Raw genomic sequence first — 21,521 nt, forward strand, 5'->3', positions numbered from 1 at the left:
GTCACCAGTGACTGCATCTGATTGGTGAAACGGAGTCAAACGTCACCAGTGACTGCATCTGATTGGTGAAACGGAGTCAAACGTCACCAGTGACTGCATCTGATTGGTGAAACGGAGTCAAACGTCACCAGTGACTGCATTTGATTGGTGAAACGGAGTCAAACGTCACCAGTAACTGCATCTGATTGGTGAAACGGAGTCAAACGTCACCAGTGACTGCATTTGATTGGTGAAACGGAGTCAAGCGTCACCAGTGACTGCATGTGATTGGTGAAACGGAGTCAAACGTCACCAGTGACTGCATCTGATTGGTGAAACGGAGTCAAACGTCACCAGTGACTGCATTTGATTGGTGAAACGGAGTCAAACGTCACCAGTGACTGCATCTGATTGGTGAAACGGAGTCAAACGTCACCAGTGACTGCATTTGATTGGTGAAACGGAGTCAAACGTCACCAGTGACTGCATTTGATTGGTGAAACGGAGTCAAACGTCACCAGTGACTGTATCTGATTGGTGAAACGGAGTCAAACGTCACCAGTGACTGCATCTGATTGGTGAAACGGAGTCAAACGTCACCAGTGACTGCATCTGATTGGTGAAACGGAGTCAAACGTCACCAGTGACTGCATCTGATTGGTGAAACGGAGTCAAACGTCACCAGTGACTGCATCTGATTGGTGAAACGGAGTCAAACGTCACCAGTGACTGCATCTGATTGGTGAAACGGAGTCAAACGTCACCAGTGACTGCATTTGATTGGTGAAACGGAGTCAAACGTCACCAGTGACTGCATTTGATTGGTGAAACGGAGTCAAACGTCACCAGTGACTGCATCTGATTGGTGAAACGGAGTTAAACGTCACCAGTGACAGTATTGGATTGGTGAAATGCAGGCATGCGATAGATCCTATTTTGAAGGTCTGTCTAACAAACCAAAAAAACAAAGCGTGCATTAACAGATGGATAAAAATCAGTAGCGAGTAGCGAGCTGAATGTAGATAAATGGAGCACAGTAAAAGTAGCGTGTCTTCTCTATAAATATACTCAAGTAAAAGTATGTTGCATTAAAACTACTCTTAGAAGTACAATGTATCCCAAAAGTTACTCAAGTAGATGTAACGTAGTAAATATAGTGCGTTACTACCCACCTCTGCACTTAAAAGAGAGAAGAGGAAATGGCGGTTTACTTACAGCTGGCGGGCCGAGCGCCGTATCTTCGCATGATCTGATCTTGTGTGAATTTCACAAACGATTCATATTGCTCTGCAAGGACAAGAGGACACGTTTTTAGCGTGACATAAACACCACTGGACCAAAAGGGACGTTTTGGTGGCCATTACCTGCCAGTTTTGTGTTAAGGATCTGTTCGTACTCCTCCCGGATCTTCTCCTCGTGGTCTTTGAGCAGGCGCTCGCACAGGTAGCTCACCTGCTTGAGCGTGAACGACGGCTGGTCCCGTCTCGAGGCACCTGGGAGGACAACATTTGTTGACGTCAACCAATCAGATTTATTCTCATGAGAGTGCCCCAATTAATGAATGAATCAAAAACAAGAAAAAAAAATACAAAAATGAGGGGTATTTTATTTGAACTAAGCAGAATGATCTGCCAATAGAACAAGAAAATTTGGCTTGTCAAGACTTTACAAAACAAGTAAAATTAGCTAACCTCAATGAACCCAAAAATAGCTTAAAATAAGTATATTCTCACTAATAACAAGTGCACTTTTCTTGGTAGAACAAAAAAAAAAAGACCTTTTTGCTCAATATGTTGAAAAATATTCTTAAATGAAGTAAATGCTAGTGCCATTATCTTGACATAATGATATGCACTCGGCATTACATTTCTTGAAAGCAGCAAACTTATACTAAAAACTAATTTATTGTTCTTAATGGAAAGGCAACAAGGCAAGCGCTTGTTACTCTCGGGGTCTCCTAGCCGCTCAGGCAAATCATATGGTCTAAAAATACATTTTTCCATGGATAACATGACATCATCGCACCAAGTGCGTGCTCTTTCAGTCAATTAGTGCGCATATATACAGCCCGGCCCCCGGCCAAAATGTATTTTATTGTAATTTTGAAGAATTTATCTGAATGTGCATGAACTATTTCTGTTCAAAATTGTTTGAAATGTCAAATGTTTAAATATTAACTGTCAATTTACTGTACTGTGCCAACTGTACTACTATATGAGTACCTATTTTCTATTGTTATCTACTCAATATACAGTTGTGCTCATAAGTTTACATACCCTGGGAGAATTGATGATTTCTTGGCCATTCTTCAGAGAATATGAATGATAAAACAACATCCTTTCTTCCACTCATGCTTAATGGTTATGTGAAGCTATTTATTGGCAAACTGTGTTTACTCTTTTTAAATCAAAATGACAAAAGAAAGTACCCAAATGACCCTGATCAAAAGTTGACATACCCCAGTGACTTTGATCTGATAACATGCACAAAAGTTGACACAAACAGGTTTGAATGGCTAATCAAGGTTCCAATCCTCACCTGTGACCTGTTTGTTTGTAATTAATGTGTGTGTATAAAAGGTCAGTGAGTTTCTGAGCTTCTGACAGACCATTGCATCTTTCATCCAGTGCTGTAGACATGTTTCTGGATTCTGAGTCATGGGGAAGGCAAAATAATTGTCAAAGGATCTGCCAGAAAAGGTAATTGAACTGCATAAAACAGGAAAGGGGTATAAAAAGATATCCAAGGAATTGAGAATGCCAATCAGCAGTGTTCAAACGCTGATTAAGAAGTGGAACATGAGGGATTCAGGTAGACCAGCAAAGATTTCAGCCACAACTGCCAGGAAAATTGTTCGAGATGCAAAGAAAAATCCACAAATAACCTCAGCTGAAATACAGGACTCTCTGAAAAATTGTGGTGTGGCTGTTTGAAGATGCACAATAAGGAGGCGCTTGAAGAAAAATGGGCTGCATGGTCGAGTCGCCAGAAGAAAGCCATCACTCCAAATGACTTTGTTCCAGAAGTTTTGAGGCTTGTCTCTGTGCGGTTTGGCGTAATGCAAGCGGGATACTTCGTGACATTTACGCAGAAATGGCTTTCTTCTGCAGTTTTAATGTTTTTAATTTAATAAACAGCATTGGTATGGTCATGATAAGCCGCCTAATTTACAATTCTAATAGCTTTCTTTTGAAGTACGAACATAGAGTTGATGTTTGATTTATAATTGTTACCCCAGAGATTTCAACACAATAATTAAGATATGGGAGTACAAAATAATTATATAACATGTTAAGAGCCTTTTGATTTACAGAGTTTTTAATTTTATGTAACATACCGTATTTCCTTGAATAGCCGCAGGGGCGCTAATTAATTTAAAACCTCCCGTTACTCCGGCGCTTACCAGAAGCCTGCGGGATGGCCAAGCATGCGCTAATTATTTTAAAACCTCTTCTCACTCCGGCGCTTACCTTATTATGAAAAGCACATTTAATTAAAAAAACGTTATTATTGTCTTACCTTTAGGTATAAATGAGTCCATGCCAGCTCGAAAAGCATCGATATAGAAGTCTTCTTTATCTTTCTTCAGTTTTAAAAGTCTCTCTGTCTCGATGGAGATCTTCCTTTTAAGTATTACCTCCTGCTTCGATTGAAAGTTCAGTTTAGAAAACGGTTTTATTTTAGATATGTAATCCTCCATGGTAAAAGTCCAAGCAAACAATGGCTGCGCACTCTTGCTGCCGGTTGTCTTCTGCTGCACGGGTCTTCTGCAGTACCGGCAGTCGCAAGAAGGATCACTAGCGCCCTCTACCACCAGGAGGCGGGAGTCATTTAATGACTCATATTTGACCCGGCGGAAGTGCCAAGCATGCGCTAATTATTTTGCGAAACCAGTTTGACCCGGCTGTAATTCGAGGCATGCGAATACCATATTCCCGGCGCCAATTCAAGGAAATACGGTAGCAATGATAATAATTATTGAATTTACAATAAATACATTGATTATCAATTGACCTTTACTAATCGATGAATTGTGATGCACCTAAAAATCGATTATTTCCCGCAACTCTAGTAAATGGTATTGTTGGCGCTTTTTGGATTGTTTTTAGACTCCCATTGTTAGTTGACTTTTATTTACGAGTTAGAATGCATTAAAAACATGGGTGTTCTTTTCTCTCATCAGGATTGTTAATGATAGGCCAAATTTCCCCCCAAAATGCAGTTCCCCTTTAAGGCCCAGCCTGTTCCAGTGCAAGTTCTTCTCCCACCTGGTGGAGAGCTGGGGGCGTGCAGGGAGGAAGTGGGACTGGGGGCGTCGGTGGAGCCGCAGGCCTCAGTCTGGTTGAAGGCCCCCTCCAGCTGCCGCCGCCTCTGGATGCGGCTGTACTCCTGGCGGAGGTTCTGGAAGATCTGCTCTGTAGGCAAGAAGAAGGTGGTGTTGTTACGCTCGTCGCCAACATCGATGGCAGTGTTTTTCAACCTTTTTTCAGTGTTTTTCAACCTTTTTTCAGCCAAGGCACATTTTTTGGGGTGAAAAAATGCGGAGGCACACCACCAGCAGAAATCATTCAAAAATAAAACTCAGTTGACAGTAAAAAGTCGTTGTCGCAATTGTTGGATATGACTTAAAGCATAACCAAGCATGCATCACTATAGCTCTTGTCTCAAAGTAGGTGTACTGTCACCACCTGTCACATCACACCCTGACTTATTTTGAGTTTTTTGTTGTTTTTCTGTGTGTAGTGTTTTAGTTCTTGTCTCACGCTCCTATTTTGGTGGCTTTTTCTCTTTTTTTGGTATTTTCCTGTAGCAGTTTCATGTCTTCCTTTGAGCGATATTTCCCGCATCTACTTTGTTTCAGCAATCAAGAATATTTCAGTTGTTTTTATCCTTCTTTGTGGGGACATTGTCATGTCATGTTCGGATGTACATTGTGGACGCCGTCTTTGCTCCACAGTAAGTCTTTGCTGTCGTCCAGCATTCTGTTTTTGTTTACTTTGTAGTAGGGATGATGTTTGATAAGAAATTATCGAATCCTCTTATCGAACAGATTCCTTATCGATTCTCTTATCGAATCCAGATAGGTTGTTGTAAAATGGAAAAAAAACATATGGAAAAAAAACACAATATTTGGTTTAACAAAAGCTCACTTTTATTTTATAGGAAAAAAATAAAATAAACAAATATTGACTGTTACCCCCCCTAAAAAAAAAAGAAAAAAAAAAAAAAAAAAAAATGTTGACCCAACGTATATTAAGTGGGATTTTCAGAAAAACAAATATATACAGTAACACAAAAACAACCTGTCTCTGTGATCACTATAGGTGTATGAATAATAATAATATAGTGTTAAATAAAATCAGTCCCTTGGGCACAAAACTGAAAATAATACAGCTCTCCAAAAAGTGCACTTCTGCTGCTATTGGAACATACTAACTACACACACTATGACACTAAGAACACCACAGTCAATCAACAATTCTTCCCCCCTTACATGAGAGCGAAGCCTGGCAATAATTGCATATCCCCTGTTCTGCCCTCACTATACGTGTTGAGGTTATATGGCTTGGCAGACAGCTAACAATCCAAAGCAGATTAATCCATTTAGGCTCTATATTGTTGTTGATCTTGCTTTGTCTTTCCCTATCTTTACTTTTGTCTTGCACTGGACTGTTTTTTGTTTTGTTTTTTAAAACTGAAATACACACAATGACAAATGTATAAGCTATGTGATTCAATTAACATACTGAAATGTAATACACAATATGTAAATATTAGCTTCACATAAATATACAGTACTATCATCAAACAAATACTTCTGAGTGTTGAAACTATTTCGATGGTGGAAATACACGACTGGCAGCCATTTTAAGTCCTCAAAACATCCATTGAAAGTGCACAAAAATCGTTTTTCAATAAACATCTTAGTCTCACACTTAACCACTTTCCACCTTAATATTGAGTACATAAACAAGTTAAGCAGTTTACTTACAGACTTATCTTTTCCAAGGCTTGTAAGAGCTAACACAACTTGTCTACTTCTCAATTGTCTCAACCCGGAAGTGCCCAAACTAATGAAGCGTAGTATTTTCATATCGCCACAAGGTGTCAGTAAGAGTCTACAATCAAATGGGCACAACATTGCAGGTCCCACAGGGCATTTCCTGTACGTGGGAAGGGATTCGTTACCAGGGATTCGAATAAAGAACCAACTCTTTTTCTTTACTATAGTGGCCTCGATAACGGGAACCGGTTCTCAAAAAGGGATTAGAGTCCATGGAATCGGTTCTTTTCTTATTGAACAACCGGGAGAACCGATTTCGAACATCATCCTTACTTTTTAGCTTCGTCCTGCATAGCCTTCCCTAAACTCCAATGCCTTTTCTTAGCGGCACTCACCTTTTGTTTATTTTTGGTTCGAGCATTAGACACCTTTTTACCTGCACGCTGCCTCACGCTGTTTCCGACATCTACAAAGCAATTAGCTACCTGCTGCCATGATATGGAAGAGTATTACACGTTACTCTGCCGAGCTCTAGACAGCACCGACACTCAACAACAACACATCATTTGCAGACTATAATTACTGCTTTGCAAAACATATTTTTTACCCAAATAGGTGAAATTAGATAATCTCCCACGGCACACCAGACTGTTTTTTGAAAAACACTGATCTATGGTACCTTTCTATTAGAAAACAAGAGAAGAACAGTGATTTTAAGTCGTGGTGAAAAGCGAGAGATTTGTTTATTTTGGTTGGGTGTGGGTCTGGCAGGCGTGGGAAGTCCCCATGACTCTCGCCCATCATGCAGAAAGATTATAAAAAGGATGTGTCTGTGCACGTTTCACTGCCTCCTAACGCCGTCAACTCATAATAGTAGTAATAGCTCAACTCCGGGGTGTTGCTTGGCAACGACAACAACCCCCTCAGTCCCCACTGTACGCCCCAGCCGGGCACGGCGATCAATCACGGCCACTTCCGGGAGTTAGTGGAACATGGCGAAGGTTGCGGGCTAAAAGGCTTTAGGCGCTGACCAAACAATGAAGACGAGAGATGGAGCACATAGATTGGACGTGGTGGAACACTACACTACTGTCGAGAGGGGGGAGGCAATGAAGCGAATGATGGCTGGGTTCAAGTTACACTCCATCAACAAAGACCGCTATCTAAAATACTGCACTATAGGCAACACATCCATTTTAGACCTGATCTTTCTCGCCAAGCTACAACTACGTCAACTTTCAAGCTAGTAACATAACAATGTCCATTTCATGAACAATGGTGCATTCCAGTGACCTGGGAAATCGGACACGTCCCATCTTGCACCATACAATACAACATACATTTGGCCCACAACACTTAATACTAGGGTTGTAACGGTACACAAAACATGTTGGTTCGGTACGTACCTCGGTTTAGAGGTCACGGTTCGGTTCATTTTCGGTACAGTATGAAAACAACAAAATATAAATTTGGGGGTTATTTATTTACCAAATTTGCAAAATCTTCCACCAAAAATATTTTTCTTAGTGGAATATTTGATGTGAAGTAATGGGAATTGGTCAATAATTCATAATAACATTGATTTTGATTCAATATTATGTTTTGAGCAATGACAGTTTGAAAGAAAAAAAAAAACAGCTTTGTTTTATTAGTCAACTTTGCAACTTTTTCGAAATGACATTTAACCTTTAAGCTTTTTTATTTCACTTTTGTTATGTTTTTGTTTCTTTTAATAGTATTTTTAGAATGTGCCGTGGGCCTTTAAAACATTAGCTGTGGGCCGCAAATGGCCTCCGGGGCACACTTTTGACACCCCTGCTATAGATAATAAAAAATTATAATGATGTATAAGTTATCACAAAGGCCGTTGCTATAGTTATTATCAATTGTGCTGAAGTTGTACTTTTCTATCTGTGCAAAGGGACAACTCGCAATCTTGGATTGCGAGTCGTCTTGTATCCGTGTTTGTGTCCAGACCAGGCCTGCTGACTGCCAAGTGCGATCATCGAGTGCCGTGACGCAGACAAAGCAGAGACAGGGCGATATCACGAGTGTCAGCACATTTGCATTTCTGAATAATCATATATTGTGTCTAACTGGGGCTGCTGAAATTACCCCCCTTCCTTCAGAAGCAGCCTCAGTGATGTAACTAGGGACCTCCCAAATAAATAGAGGAGCACGTGGGACTGTACCTTAGAGCGTAGGTTGGAACTGTAACTAAGTGTACAGCCCAATACGTCTCTCCTCATTGAGCAAAATTTAATTCTGTCTAGGTCTATCGTAGCCCGTTAGCGGCATGCTAGCAGCTAACGGGCTAGGATAGACTGACCATACGTCCTCTTTTCACCGGACATGTCCTCTTTTGCGGAGCTGTCAGGGCGGAGTTTCTTAAATGCCTCAAATGTCCGGCATTTTGAGTTAGGGTTGCGTGTATTTTCAATGTACGTTCAGGGTTAAGAAGGGGTTAAAAACAAAACAAATTGTGCGTGCAGCAGCATTGGTGAGGGAGGGGAAGAGAGAGAGAGAGTTATGATAAACGCGCATGCGTCGCCAGGCTCTGCTTTTTATCCATAGATTTATCACATTTAATTTTTTATTATCTATATCAGGGGTGTCAAAAGTGTGCCCCGGAGGCCATTTGCGGCCCACAGCTAATGTTTTAAAGGCCCACGGCGCATTCTAAAAATACTATTTAAATAAACAAAAATAAAATAGGGAAAGAAAAAAGCTTAAAGGTTAAATGTAATTTATAAAAAGTTGCAATGTTGACTAATAAAACAAAGCTGGTTTTTTTTCTTTCAAACTGTCATTGCTCAAAACATAATATTGAATCAAAATCTATGTTATTATGAATGATTGACCTATCCAAGGTTCCCATTACTTCACATCAAATATTCCACTAAGAAAAATATTTTTGGTGGAAGATTTTGCAAATTTGGTAAATAAATAACCAGAAGATTTACATTTTGTTGTTTTCTTACTGTACCGAAAATGAACCGAACCGTGACCTCCAAACCGAGGTACGTACCGAACCGAAATTTTTGTGTACCGTTACACCCCTATTTAATACTATCGCTTAAGGGTGTAACGGTACGTGTATTTGTATTGAACCGTTTCGGTACGGGGGTTCCGGTTCGGTTCGGAGGTGTACCGAACGAGTTTCCACACGGACATATTAAGTAGCGTACCGCACGTTGTGTAAACAATGCACACCGAGGCACAACACACGGCATGCTAGCAGCGACCGGGCTACAACAACATGCAAAAGCCAGAGCTGGAAGACCCTCCTGCCTCGTTAAGATCTCCCGTTTGGGAACATTTGGGCTTCGCGGTGCGATACAACAATGGTTAACATGGCTTTAACGAAGAGAAAGACGAACAAACACAGCTCCCACCGCATTCAAGCAGCCTCTCCTCGGCGAGTCAGGCAGGGCTAAAGCAATAACAAATGCCGTTGGTGTTTTTATAGCAGCAGATTTAAGACCATATCGCATTAAAAACTAGATTATAACCCATTTTTATGGTGGAAGAACAATGAGCCCATATATCCTCTTACTGCCAGGCACTACCTCGCCATACCTGCTACCTCAGTGCCCAGTGAAAGGGTATTTTCCACAGCTGGAGACATTTTAACTGCAAGCAGGTCTGCTCTTTCTGCAGACAATGTGGATAAACTGATTTTTCTGGCAAAAAAACATGAAGATTGAGTGAAAGTCACCAGGGTTAAAGGCTGGGGGGGGGGAAAGAAAAGTTAATCTGAGACTGAGTTGACTTGAAACTGTTTAATGTTGCACTTTTTGTATGTAGAAGAAAAGTTTTGTCATTGTATTTAATGTGAGCAACAACTTGAATCAGTTTAATGTTGCACTTTATATGTGGAAATGTTGCATTTTATATGTAGAAAGGTTTTGTTAAGAAAGCAATTCTGAGCCTTATCTTATTTAGTTGTTAATTGATATATGTTGACTGAATTAACCCTGGCAATGGACCCTGTGTGTATATGTATGTTGTTGTTATGCTTAGCATTCATGACTGCCTGCTGTTGCACTGATCAGCCTAGTGGTGGCGCACATCCATCACACACAGGGTTATTATATATATATATTTTTTTTTTGTCATAAAGAAATACAATCATGTGTGCTTACGGACTGTATCCATGCAGACTGTATTGATCTATATTGATATATAATGTATATATTGTGTTTTTTATGTTGATTTAATTTCTTGTGTGGCCCGGTACCAATCGGTCCACGGACCGGTACCTGGCCGCGTCCCGGTGGTTGGGGACCACTGCTATAAGTGACCAGACGTCCCAGATCAAAACTGGGAATATAATCCCAGGGAAGGGGGAAAAAAACTGTCAGCTATTTTTAAATTGAAGAAACAATATGATTAGGTTATATATACCTGCTACATAAACAATGTATGAATACATTAGATATCTATATATCTTATAGACTGTATCTCTGTTGCTGTAGCAGCAGAGAGTTCATTCTGTCTTGACACTTTGTATTGATATTTTCTATTACATTCTTCCCTTAAATGATCATGTTTACAGTCATTGTTTTATATGTATTTTTGATATATGTCGCTTTGGATAAAAGCGTCTGCCAAATACTTCAACATAAACATATATAAACACCTGAAAGTCTTTATATCAGCTAAAACCACCAATCTGGTTCACTGGATTCAGAATAAAACCAAATTCTGTCTTACCCAACAATGTTAGTATTTGAATATTGTTACTTGAAGACTTATTCCTGGTTACAATTATACTGTTAAAGGCCTACTGAAATGAATTTTTTTTATTTAAACGGGAATAGCAGATCCATTCTATGTGTCATACTTGATCATTTCGCGATGTTGCCATATTTTTGCTGAAAGGATTTAGTGGAGAAAATCGACGATAAAGTTCGCAACTTTTGCTCGCTGATAAAAAAAAGCCTTGCCTGTACCGGAAGTAGCGTGACGTCACAGGAGCTAGTATTCCTCACAATTCCCCATTGTTTACAATGGAGCGAGAGAGATTCGGACCGAGAAAGTGACGATTACCCCATTAATTTGAGCGAGGATGAAAGATTCGTGGATGAGGAACGTTACAGTGAAGGACTTGAGAGGCAGTGATGGACGTATCTTTTTTCGCTCTGACCGTAACTTAGGTACAAGCTGGCTCATTGGATTCCACACTCTCTCCTTTTTCTATTGTAGATCACAGATTTGTATTTTAAACCACCTCAGATACTATATCCTCTTGAAAATGAGAGTCGAGCACACGAAATGGACATTCACAGTGACTGAACATGTAAATACACGATTAATAATATATAGCTTTGCGAAGCTAAAAAATTAGAAGCTAACCTAGCTACGTAGCCAACGTGATAGCATCAGTCTCAAATGCAGATAGAAACTAAATAAATAAAAACCCTGACTGGATGGATAGACAGAAGATCAAAAATACTATTAAACCATGAACATGTAAATACACGATTAATGATATTCAGCTTTGCGAAGCTAAAAAAATAGAAGCTAACCTAGCAACGTAGCCAACGTGATAGCATCAGTCTCAAATGCAGATAGAAACTAAATAAAAAAAAAACCCTGACTGGATGGATACACAGAAGATCAAAAATACTATTAAACCATGAACATGTAAATACACGATTAATAATATTCAGCTTGGCGAAGCTAAAAAAACAGAAGCTAACTTAGATGCGGCGGCGGGCTTACTCACTGTAGTGCGTCTGCTATCCTGCTCAAAACACAACACAACCTCCTGGTGTTGGTGTTGCTGTAGTCCACCGATCGCACCTACAACTTTCTTATTTGCAGTCTCCATTGTCCATTAAACAAATTGCAAAAGATTCACCAACACAGATGTCCAGAATACTGTGGAATTTTGTCGAAGAAAACAGAGGTATTTGAATTGGGTCCAAACACTTCCCTTGACCTCGTGACGTCACGCGCATACGTCATCATACCGCAACGTTTTCAAGTGGAAGTTTCCTGGGAAGTTTAAAATGTCACTTTATAAGTTAACCCGGCCGTATTGGCATGTGTTGCAATGTTAAGATTTCATCATTAATATATAAACTATCAGACTGCGTGGTCGGTAGTAGTGGCTTTCAGTAGGCCTTTAAGAGAGTATTGTATTATAGTTTGCCTAAAATAAGAATGCATATTCTATTATGGTCATACTCTTGTTTGGTAGCGGCTACGATTTCAGTACTATTGAAGATCTTTGCTCCTTCTCAACTCTGTGGTAATATTATTTTCACAAAATACAACCAATAGCACGTTAATGTTAAATCTTACTTGTAAAAAGTAATCCCCCCGATTCCTATTTTCAACAGTCCGCTCATTTGAGCAGGAAAACGCTGAACACCATTTTTGTTTTCTACCTGTCAACTGTCAGTTTATTTTTAAAGACTACTCTAGTTGTTTAGCTGATTATTTATATATGTGTGTGGCATTGCATTAGTGTTTTACAAGAATAAATAAATACAAACAGAATAATGCCACGTACATCATCTGATGTGTGGAGATATTTTAGCTAGGGGTGTAGCGGTACGTTTATTTGTATTGAACCATTTCGGTACGGGGGGTTCGGCTCGGTTTGGAGGTGTACCGAACGAGTTTCCTCACAGACATATTAAGCTAAGCTAAAGTCTTAACAAGCTGCTCCGCTTCCTTCTGCCTGTCTCTGTCAGTACACAGCACCCAGCATTGTCCCACCCACACAACCACCTGATTGGTTACATACAGAGCGGTAACAGCCAATCAGCAGTGCGTATTCAGAGCGCATGTAGTCAGTGCTTAGCGTTTAGCAGGTAAGCATCAGGCAGCGGACTCTCCCCAAATTATAACAAACACCTCCCAGTCAACTACTAGTAACATCACTATGAGCCCGTTGACCTTCTAGAAATATAAAAGGCAGCTCAGCTCGCTCGCAGTCCTGGCTTGAGGTGAAGGCTAATTAGCTTTTAAGGTAACGTTAGCTCATTTTGCGGTGTGTGTGTGTGTTACGGACAGCAAAGCCCTGTCTGTCTGTTATTTCACTTGACCTTTTTCTGTGTTGATTGAGCTGTGTTGAAGCAGCAAAAAAGGACATTATGTCAAATGAAAAGTTTCTGTCTCTGATAGTTGATATAATAATGTAACTGCATTATTAAACCTACATGAACTCCATGGTGTTCAGGGATAAATAGTCTCTCCTATTGCTATTGTACTATTTTTTTCAGCTATAGTTACATTAATCCTTAGTAATGCAGCAGCCTAGTTTTGAATGGCAGGGTCCCTGCTATCACATGTTGATAAAAAATATAACATTTACATAATAAATCAACTACAGGCTTCCCAAATGCTGTAATAAATTAAGCATGATGAGTTGACTTGAGTTGCACTTTTTATATGTAGAAGAAAAGTTTTGTCATTTTATTTAATCCGAGCAACAACTTGAGGCAGTTTAATGTTGATTAACGTGGGCAGAATTATTATAGTGTTCCCAATGTTAAAAGGATAAAGCCATTGTTTACAAATTTGGTAAATAAATTACAAACATTTATATTTTGTTGTTTTCTTACTGTACCGGGAATGAACCGAACCGTGACCTCTAAACCGAGGTACGTACCGAACCGACATTTGTGTACCGTTACACCCCTAATTTTAGCCCAACCAATGTAGGCGGAAAGGCTGTGTACATTTGCAAATACTGTGCAAAAAGCTACGTCAAAAATGCCACAAAGATACAGCAGCATATAGACAAGTGCCCAATAATATATCATTATTGGAATTCCCCATTCATTCCCATATATTCCCATGGACGGTGTCCAACTTTGAATAATCCAAAAATGGTCAATATTTCCAAACTTCCCGAGCTTAACTTCCCGTGGTAAATTTCCGGAAATTTACCGGAAACTTTTCACCCCTTTGCAACTCTAGTTATAAAACATCTTTGACAAAGCATGGCCGCAATGTAAGCCATTTGCGGCCCGCAGGTCATTTTTTAACGGCCCATTTTAAAATACGATTAAAAAAATTAACATAAAAAGTGGTATGAAAGACCAAACAGGTGAAATGTAACAATAAAATGTTGCAATGTTTACTCTAATAACACAAAGCTGCCATGCAGGCTGTTTCTTTCTTTAAAAAATAATAATGAATCAAAATCAATGTTATTATGAATTATTGACCTATCCAAGGCTCCAATTACGTCACATTAAATATTGCACTTTGAGATATTTTTTGGGGAAAATGTTGCATATTTTGTGTTTGCCATATAAAAAATTGAGCTGTTTTTTTTTTTTTTTTAAAGAAGGGCCTAAAACGAACAAACAAAAAACAAACAACAATACAACTTATAATTGACGGATAGATCTGAAGTTGATCTCGAGATTATGGTGTTAAAAGTAAACAGTAAAAAAAATGTATAATTTATTTTTTAACACTTTAATGAGTAGGACCCTTTTGGATCCCCAATAATTTTTGTGTGATTTGTTTTTAAGTGTCATCGCTCAAAAAATAATAATGAATTAAAAACAATGGTGTTATGAGTAATTGACCTTTGTAAGGCTCCAATTATTATATAATCTCAAATATTCCACTTAAAAATTTTATTGGGTGAAAATATTGCATATTTTGTGTTTTTTCCATAAAAAAACTGGGTTTTCTTTGACAAAAAGAGCATACAATTTAAATGTTTAAAAATGTTATATTGACAGATAGACCTAATGTTGATCTATGGATTTAAAACTTGAATAATAAAAAAAAAATAAATACTGAATAATGACACATTTGTAATATTTTTTTTTACCAAAACCCTTTGGGGTCCCTGGGATCAAGCCTAAATGTATATTTTTTATACATATATTGTATTGGGTTTTAAAATAAAAAAAATATAAAAATGGCTTTGATTTTTCAGTGTGCGGCCCTTAGTGGAAAAAGTTTGGACACCCCTGGTGTAGTTAGACCGGTATGACGCACGGCGCTTTTATTTTGGAGCTGGAAGTGCGTGAGTGCTTTGAGAAATGGTGTCTTGACATGTTTTGACAAAAGACGGGTAAAGTGCCTGCCGACTATCTCCTTTCTGCGGAGTTCTATCCTACTTTACTAAACCAGTTAGAGTAACAATGGAATAAGATTTAATGTTATCAGTGAATGCAGTTAACTGTAATCTAAGCACGGAAGTGAACCTTCAGCAGGCAGTTGCTCAAGTGATGACAGCTCACGACGACTGTGGATAAAAAGGAATGGTTTGGTCTTGTCGGGGAGAACAACATTGGACCTTGGACAATGTCTCCTTTTCTGCTTGCTATTTTGGTCCCGCTACAGTAACTGAACGCAACTAAATTTCCCCACGCGACGGGAATGACCGAGGGTCAATTGCACGTAAAAAAAGAATTAGCGCAGTTAAAAGGAAGTTAGACCTACAAATATATCATGATCGCAGGAAGCTGCAATACAGTATAAATCACAACAGACAATTTAAAAGGGGAACTGCACTTTTTGGGGGAATTTTGCCAATTGTTCACAATTTAATTATGTTTAAGAGACTGTTCAAACTACAAGTACAAAAAGAATAATTATTATAAACATCTTGAACCTCTTTTTTTTTTAAATGGATAATCTAATCAACTTGGTTAACCATAAATTACTTAACTATTTCTTTGAGAACATCAATTATTGTGTATATACCGTAATTTCCGGACTATAAGCCGCACCTGACCATAAGCCGCACCAGCTAAATTTAGGGGAAAATACAGATTGCTCCATATATAAGCCGCACCAGACTATAAGCCGCAGGGTTTTGATGTGTAATTACCGTAGTATATAGGGGTTCCTGCTACCACGGAGGGGATTGTCGGGACAGAGATGACTGTTTGGGAACGCAAAGCGTCCCATTTATTAACAATAAATCTTTCAATCATTCAATCAAACTTTCACATCTTTGACATGGCGAACAGCATTCATGCAGAGTACAAATAATACAACGGTGCAAAGTAATACAAAGTGCTCGCCTGTACGTTATCAAAATAACCAGCCTACCGGTATATGAAAAGCCAGTCTTTAATCATTGTGTCATCGTCTTCCTCCTGTGTACTAAAACCACCGAAATCCTCTTCGTCGGTGTCGGAGAAGAACGGGCCGTATATAAGCCGCACCCTTGTATAAGCCGCAGGGACCAGAACGAGGGGAAAAAGTAGCGGCTTATAGTCCGGAAATTACGGTATTTAATATTCATGTATTTAAGTATTGTTAACATACTTACCGGTATTGTATACTCATTTATTTATTCACTGCTCTGTTACAGAGAACAGAAATGTGATAAAACTTATGATATGAAAAGGGGTAGGATTAAATAAGCTCTGCTTCTTCCTCCTCCTTTTCGGATGCGCTCTAATAAAACAACTGGAAATATGCAATGCATTACATTTGAATTGTATTGTATGTATGTTCGAAATAAACTGTCACTATTATTTTGAAAAGACATGACTAATGTTTTTGTTTTTTTTGCATTCTGAATAGTAAATAAAAATCCGCTTCCAACGGAGCAAATTAATCAGTCATGTTGGAAAAAAATACAGAACGTCGTCATGCATATTTGAAATTAGTGTGCCGCGTATGCTTAAAATGATCTAAATTGGTAACTATTAAACGTTATTATAAATGTGCCTGTTACTACATTACATATATACTTACAGCGTGTATATAAAACAATGCAGGTGTTTGGATGTTTTTTTTAAGGGCTTTATAGGCAGAATAGAGCGACTCTCGTAGGCCCCATGGTAGGCGGACATCTGATCGTATTTATTTACTATTTAGAATGCATAAAAAAACAAAAACGTGTTCTTGTCTTACATAGGGACCGTGGATGATAGGCAAAATTCCAAAAAAGGTGCAGTTCCTCTTTAGGCCATATCGCCCATCCCGAGTTCACATTTGGAAATTTAAAAACATATTGCTTTTAGGGTCAAACAGTCAACTTAATACCAGTGATGTTGCCGGGTACTCGTCCTGTGTCCCCAACGCATTCAAATCAGTTAAGGACGGAGTAAACTCACTTTCCGTTCATTAAATGGATATTACTTGTAGTGCTTTTATACCTTCAAGGTAGGGCTGGGAGATATATGGAATATACTCGATATATCGCGGGTTTGTCTCTGTGCGATATAGAAAATGACTATGGTGAAATTGGAGTATACGTTCTCATATGCAGTTGCTTTTAGCTGCAGGCATTACACTACAGGATCTTCTCACTCTTTCTTGTCTCTCCTTCTCACAGAGACATAAAACAAGCGCACCGTGCAACGTCGTACACTCTTACCGAGCAGAGAGGTAGCGGAATGGGTAACGTTAGCTGTGATGCTAGCGGTAACACGAGAGAAAGAAGGTGCCAATCTGGTAACAAATGAAGGAAGAATTAATTCCCAAGAAAAACAGCAGGGGGTCCATCGTCTGGCGGCGGTTTGGCTTCAAGCGGGAAGATGTTGAACAGACAAGCGTAATATGTCAAGTATGCGGCAAAAGCGTTGCTACAAAAAGTAGCAGCACTGCTAATATGTAGCATCATTTGAAAAGTCACCCGCTAGAGAATGAAGAGTGCTTGAAACTCCGCATGTCAACATCTCTGTTCGGTGCCACACCCACAAAATGCCCAAGCAACAGTTTCCACATAAACACCGTATGAAACAAATAGTAAACAACAGAAGGAGATAACGTCTGCAGGAACCTACCACATAGTGAAGGACATACACTATTTGATTTCCTTTTATGCAGCTCATTTTTATTTGACACTTATTGAAATATCTTGTGTGACATCATTTACAAAAGTGCACTTTATTTGTTTTAAACTATTGTAGTGGCGTTCTGTACACTTTAATTTAGTGTTGTTTTGATATGTCGTCTTAGTGACATCATGCACAAAAGTGCACTAATAGCTTGTTTTAAAATGTCTCTGACAATCTTGCACTTTCTGTTTTGGAAATGACATGAATGTTTGTGCCACTGCTTAATAACTGTTTAATAAATACACTTTTGCTAAATTGACTTAGTTGTGGTTTCCCTCTCTGCATGACAGTTTAAAATGAGCATATATTAATGCAGTATGAAGAAGAATGTTATAATGTAGACACATAGAATTATCCTACTGCTGTGATTATATGCATCAAGTGTTCCTTCAAGGCTAAGACAAAATATCCAGATATATATCATGTATCGTGACATGGCCTAAACATATCCAGATATTAATAAAAGGCCATATCGCCCAGCCCTACTTCAAGGTACTCCAGTCCAAGTTCTTCGACACTATTACCACATTTACCTAGTGATGACGCAGCACCAGGAGCAACTGGGGGATCAGTATCTTGCTCAAGGATACTTTGAAATGGTCACAGGGGGTCTGAGGATCAAACCCGCAACCTTCAGGTTCGAAGACAACCCCCCTACCACCTGGGGCATACTGTTCCAGGGACGCAACTCATTTTTCCCAGGAAAAACACCACACCGAAGAACTCTTGTCTAAAATCCCAGTAACTAGAAGGGTACAACCATTCTTTGATGTTCAAATTTGGTCGCAGACAAACTCTGTTGATAGTCACTGAGGTCATTGCCTAGGTTTTTAAGGACAGACGCCAAGCAACAGTCCAGGAATAAATGTCAGCAGCGACTGCACAAACTAAACACGTCTAAGACATGAATAACTTGCTCAATTTGCAAAGCGGACCTTACTTTTTATGCCAGTACGTCTGTTATATGGGAGCATTTAAAGCGCAGGCATGTCGGACATCTGAGGGATGCGGTCTAGGACGCTCCCTGGCCGGAAAGATAATTAGCTTGTCAGCTAGCTGGCCAACAACGGAGAAACGGACTTGTGTAAAAAAATAGATTTAAAGGCCTACTGAAATGAATTCTTTTTATTTAAACGGGAATAGCAGATCCATTCTATGTGTCATACTTGATCATTTCGCGATATTGCCATATTTTTGCTGAAAGGATTTAGTAGAGAAAATCGACGATAAAGTTCGCAACTTTTGCTCGCTGATTTAAAAAAAGCCTTGCCTGTACCGGAAGTAGCGTGACGTCACAGGAGGTAGTATTCCTCACAATTTTCCTTTGTTTACAATGGAGCGAGAGAGATTCGGAGCGACAAAGCGACGATTACCCCATTAATTTGAGCGAGGATGAAAGATTTGTGGATGAGGAACGTTAGAGTGAAGAACTAGAGGCAGTGCAGGACGTATCTTTTTTCGCTCTGACCGTAACTTAGGTACAAGCTGTATCATTGGATTCCACACTCTCTCCTTTTTCTATTGTGGATCACGGATTTGTATTTTAAACCAACTCGGATACTATATCCTCTTGAAAATGAGAGTCGAGCACGCGAAATGGACATTCACAGTGACTTTTATCTCCACGACAATACATCGGTGACACACTTAGCTACTGAGCTAACGTGATGGCATCGTTCTCAAATGCAGATAGAAACAAAATACATAAATCCCTGACTGGAAGGATAGACAGAAGATCAACAATACTATTAAACCATGTACATGTAACTACACGGTTAATAATTCTCAGCCTTGTAAAGCTTAACAATACTGTTGCTAACGACGCTAAGGCTAACTTAGCAACCGGACCTCACAGAGCTATGATAAAAACATTAGCGCTCCACCTACGCCAGCCAGCCCTCGTCTGCTCATCAACAGCCGTGCTCACCTGCGTTCCAGCGATCGACGGCGCAACGAAGGACTTCATCCGTGGGTTTGGCGGCTAGCATTGGCTGGCGTCTGCTATCCAAGTAAGTAGTCCTTGTTGTGTTGCTACAGCCAGCCGCTAATACACCGATCCCACCTACAACGTTCTTCTTTGCAGCCTCCATTGTTCATTAAACAAATTGCAAAAGATTCACCAACACAGATGTCCAGAATACTGTGGAATTATGAAATGAAAACAGAGCTTGTTGTATAGGATTCTCCGGGCTCCGAATACTTCCCTTGCCCTCGTGACGTCACACGCATACGTCAGCATAATAAAACGTTTTTAACCGGAAGTGTGGCGGGAAATTTAAAATTGCACTTTATAAGTTAACCCGGCCGTATTGGCATGTGTTGCAATGTTAAGATTTCATCATTGATATATAAACTATCAGACTGCGTTGTCGGTAGTAGTGGGTTACAGTAGGCCTTTAACTATAATTTTAGACAAAGGCCAACCTTAAACTTTGTCTTTTTGGGGCTGGGCAATACGGCTGAAAATGGTATCAGGATAAGGGTTTTATATCGGTGGATATCGTTAATTTATATTTTTTTTATGACCTATCAAAACAAAAGCCCACGAGAAAAATATTAAGTGAAAACATTTTATTTATTTACTTTTTAATAAATGTAACCTTCCTCTGATTATAATCCCCTCAGGTATCAAGGCAGAAAGGAAAGGAAATGTCAACACAACCATGGAAAAAAAATCTATGTCAACAAAATTCTAAAATCACATTGAACACTTAAGAATACCCTCTTAAAACTATGGTGAGAAAATAAAGACCATGTAAGAAATTCTTAAAGTGTAACAAAGTGTGAAAATGCACACAGAGGAATCTGAGAAGAACTAAGGTGGCGTGGTATTACTGATTATGTGTGCCTTGGTCTGACTATGGTCCCTTTTTTTTTTTTTTAAAAAGCCAAAAAACTGCCACTGTCAAGGTGACTTTTCCTATTTAATTCACAATTTATTTGCTCTCGGCAGCACTCATTTTTAGTTTCTGTTCACTCTATGCAAAAAAAAAAAAAAAAAAAAAAAATCTACCACGAGTCAACAAGATGGCGCAACCAAACTTGATAGTTGATACTGTTACTTCATGTTCCGCTCAGTTATCAGAGAGCGTGCCTTTGTTCATGCAACCAACCTTACTACGCAACTTTGTTTCTTTCGCCAAATATAAAACAATAATTGTGTATGTATGTAACACACACACCCACACACTTTGATATCAATTAAGTTAAAGTACCAATGATTGTCACACACACACTCTGCATTTGACCCGTCACCTTTGTTCACCCCCTGGGAGGTGAGGGGAGCAGTGGGCAGCAGCGGTGGCCGCGCCCGGGAATCATTTTTGGTGACTTAACCCCCAATTCCAACCCTTGATGCTGAGTGCCAAGCAGGGAGGTAATGGCTCCCATTTTTATAGTCTTTGGTATGACTCTGGGTTTGAACTCACGACCTACCGATCTCAGGGCGGAAACTCTAACCACTAGGTCACTGAGTAGGTGGCTAGTCTCTATCGCGATATATATTTGTATAGTTTTATTGCCCAGCCCTAATAAAACAATCTGTTCCAGTGCAAAGCGGTCAACATGACAAAAATAATTGGTTCCTGGGTCAAACTGTCAATCATTAAAAACACCACTTTAATCACTTTTAACCATTTGTAACATCCATACAAACTCATAAAGAAGTTAACTACTAAAAACATTAAAATTCAGCTACCATACGACAGTCTTGACTTTAGTGTCAAGACGTTAAGGGGGAAAGACTTTAGTGTCAA

The 21,521-nt window shown here is 39.3% G+C and overlaps 1 protein-coding gene and 1 long non-coding RNA gene across 2 annotated transcripts in view; one reads left to right on the forward strand and one right to left on the reverse strand.

Moving 5' to 3' along the window:
* The window catches only part of LOC133659696 (uncharacterized), an 87,324-nt gene extending 82,913 nt beyond the window's left edge, over positions 1-4,411 (forward strand). Inside the window, exon 3 of the long non-coding RNA XR_009827704.1 lies at positions 4,163-4,411. This is a non-coding gene — a long non-coding RNA (uncharacterized LOC133659696). The remainder of the gene's footprint in view (positions 1-4,162) is intronic.
* Positions 1-21,521, reverse strand: part of akirin1 (akirin 1) — a 41,400-nt gene that overhangs the window by 3,328 nt on the left and 16,551 nt on the right. The window contains exons 2-4 of the mRNA XM_062062294.1: positions 4,248-4,394; positions 1,344-1,472; positions 1,195-1,266 (exon numbers count right to left, since the gene is read on the reverse strand). Coding sequence (XP_061918278.1) covers positions 1,195-1,266; positions 1,344-1,472; positions 4,248-4,394 — 348 coding nt within the window. The remainder of the gene's footprint in view (positions 1-1,194; positions 1,267-1,343; positions 1,473-4,247; positions 4,395-21,521) is intronic.

This window comes from Entelurus aequoreus, linkage group LG11 (genome assembly GCF_033978785.1).
Source record: "Entelurus aequoreus isolate RoL-2023_Sb linkage group LG11, RoL_Eaeq_v1.1, whole genome shotgun sequence".
NCBI classification, from domain to species: Eukaryota; Metazoa; Chordata; class Actinopteri; order Syngnathiformes; family Syngnathidae; genus Entelurus; species Entelurus aequoreus.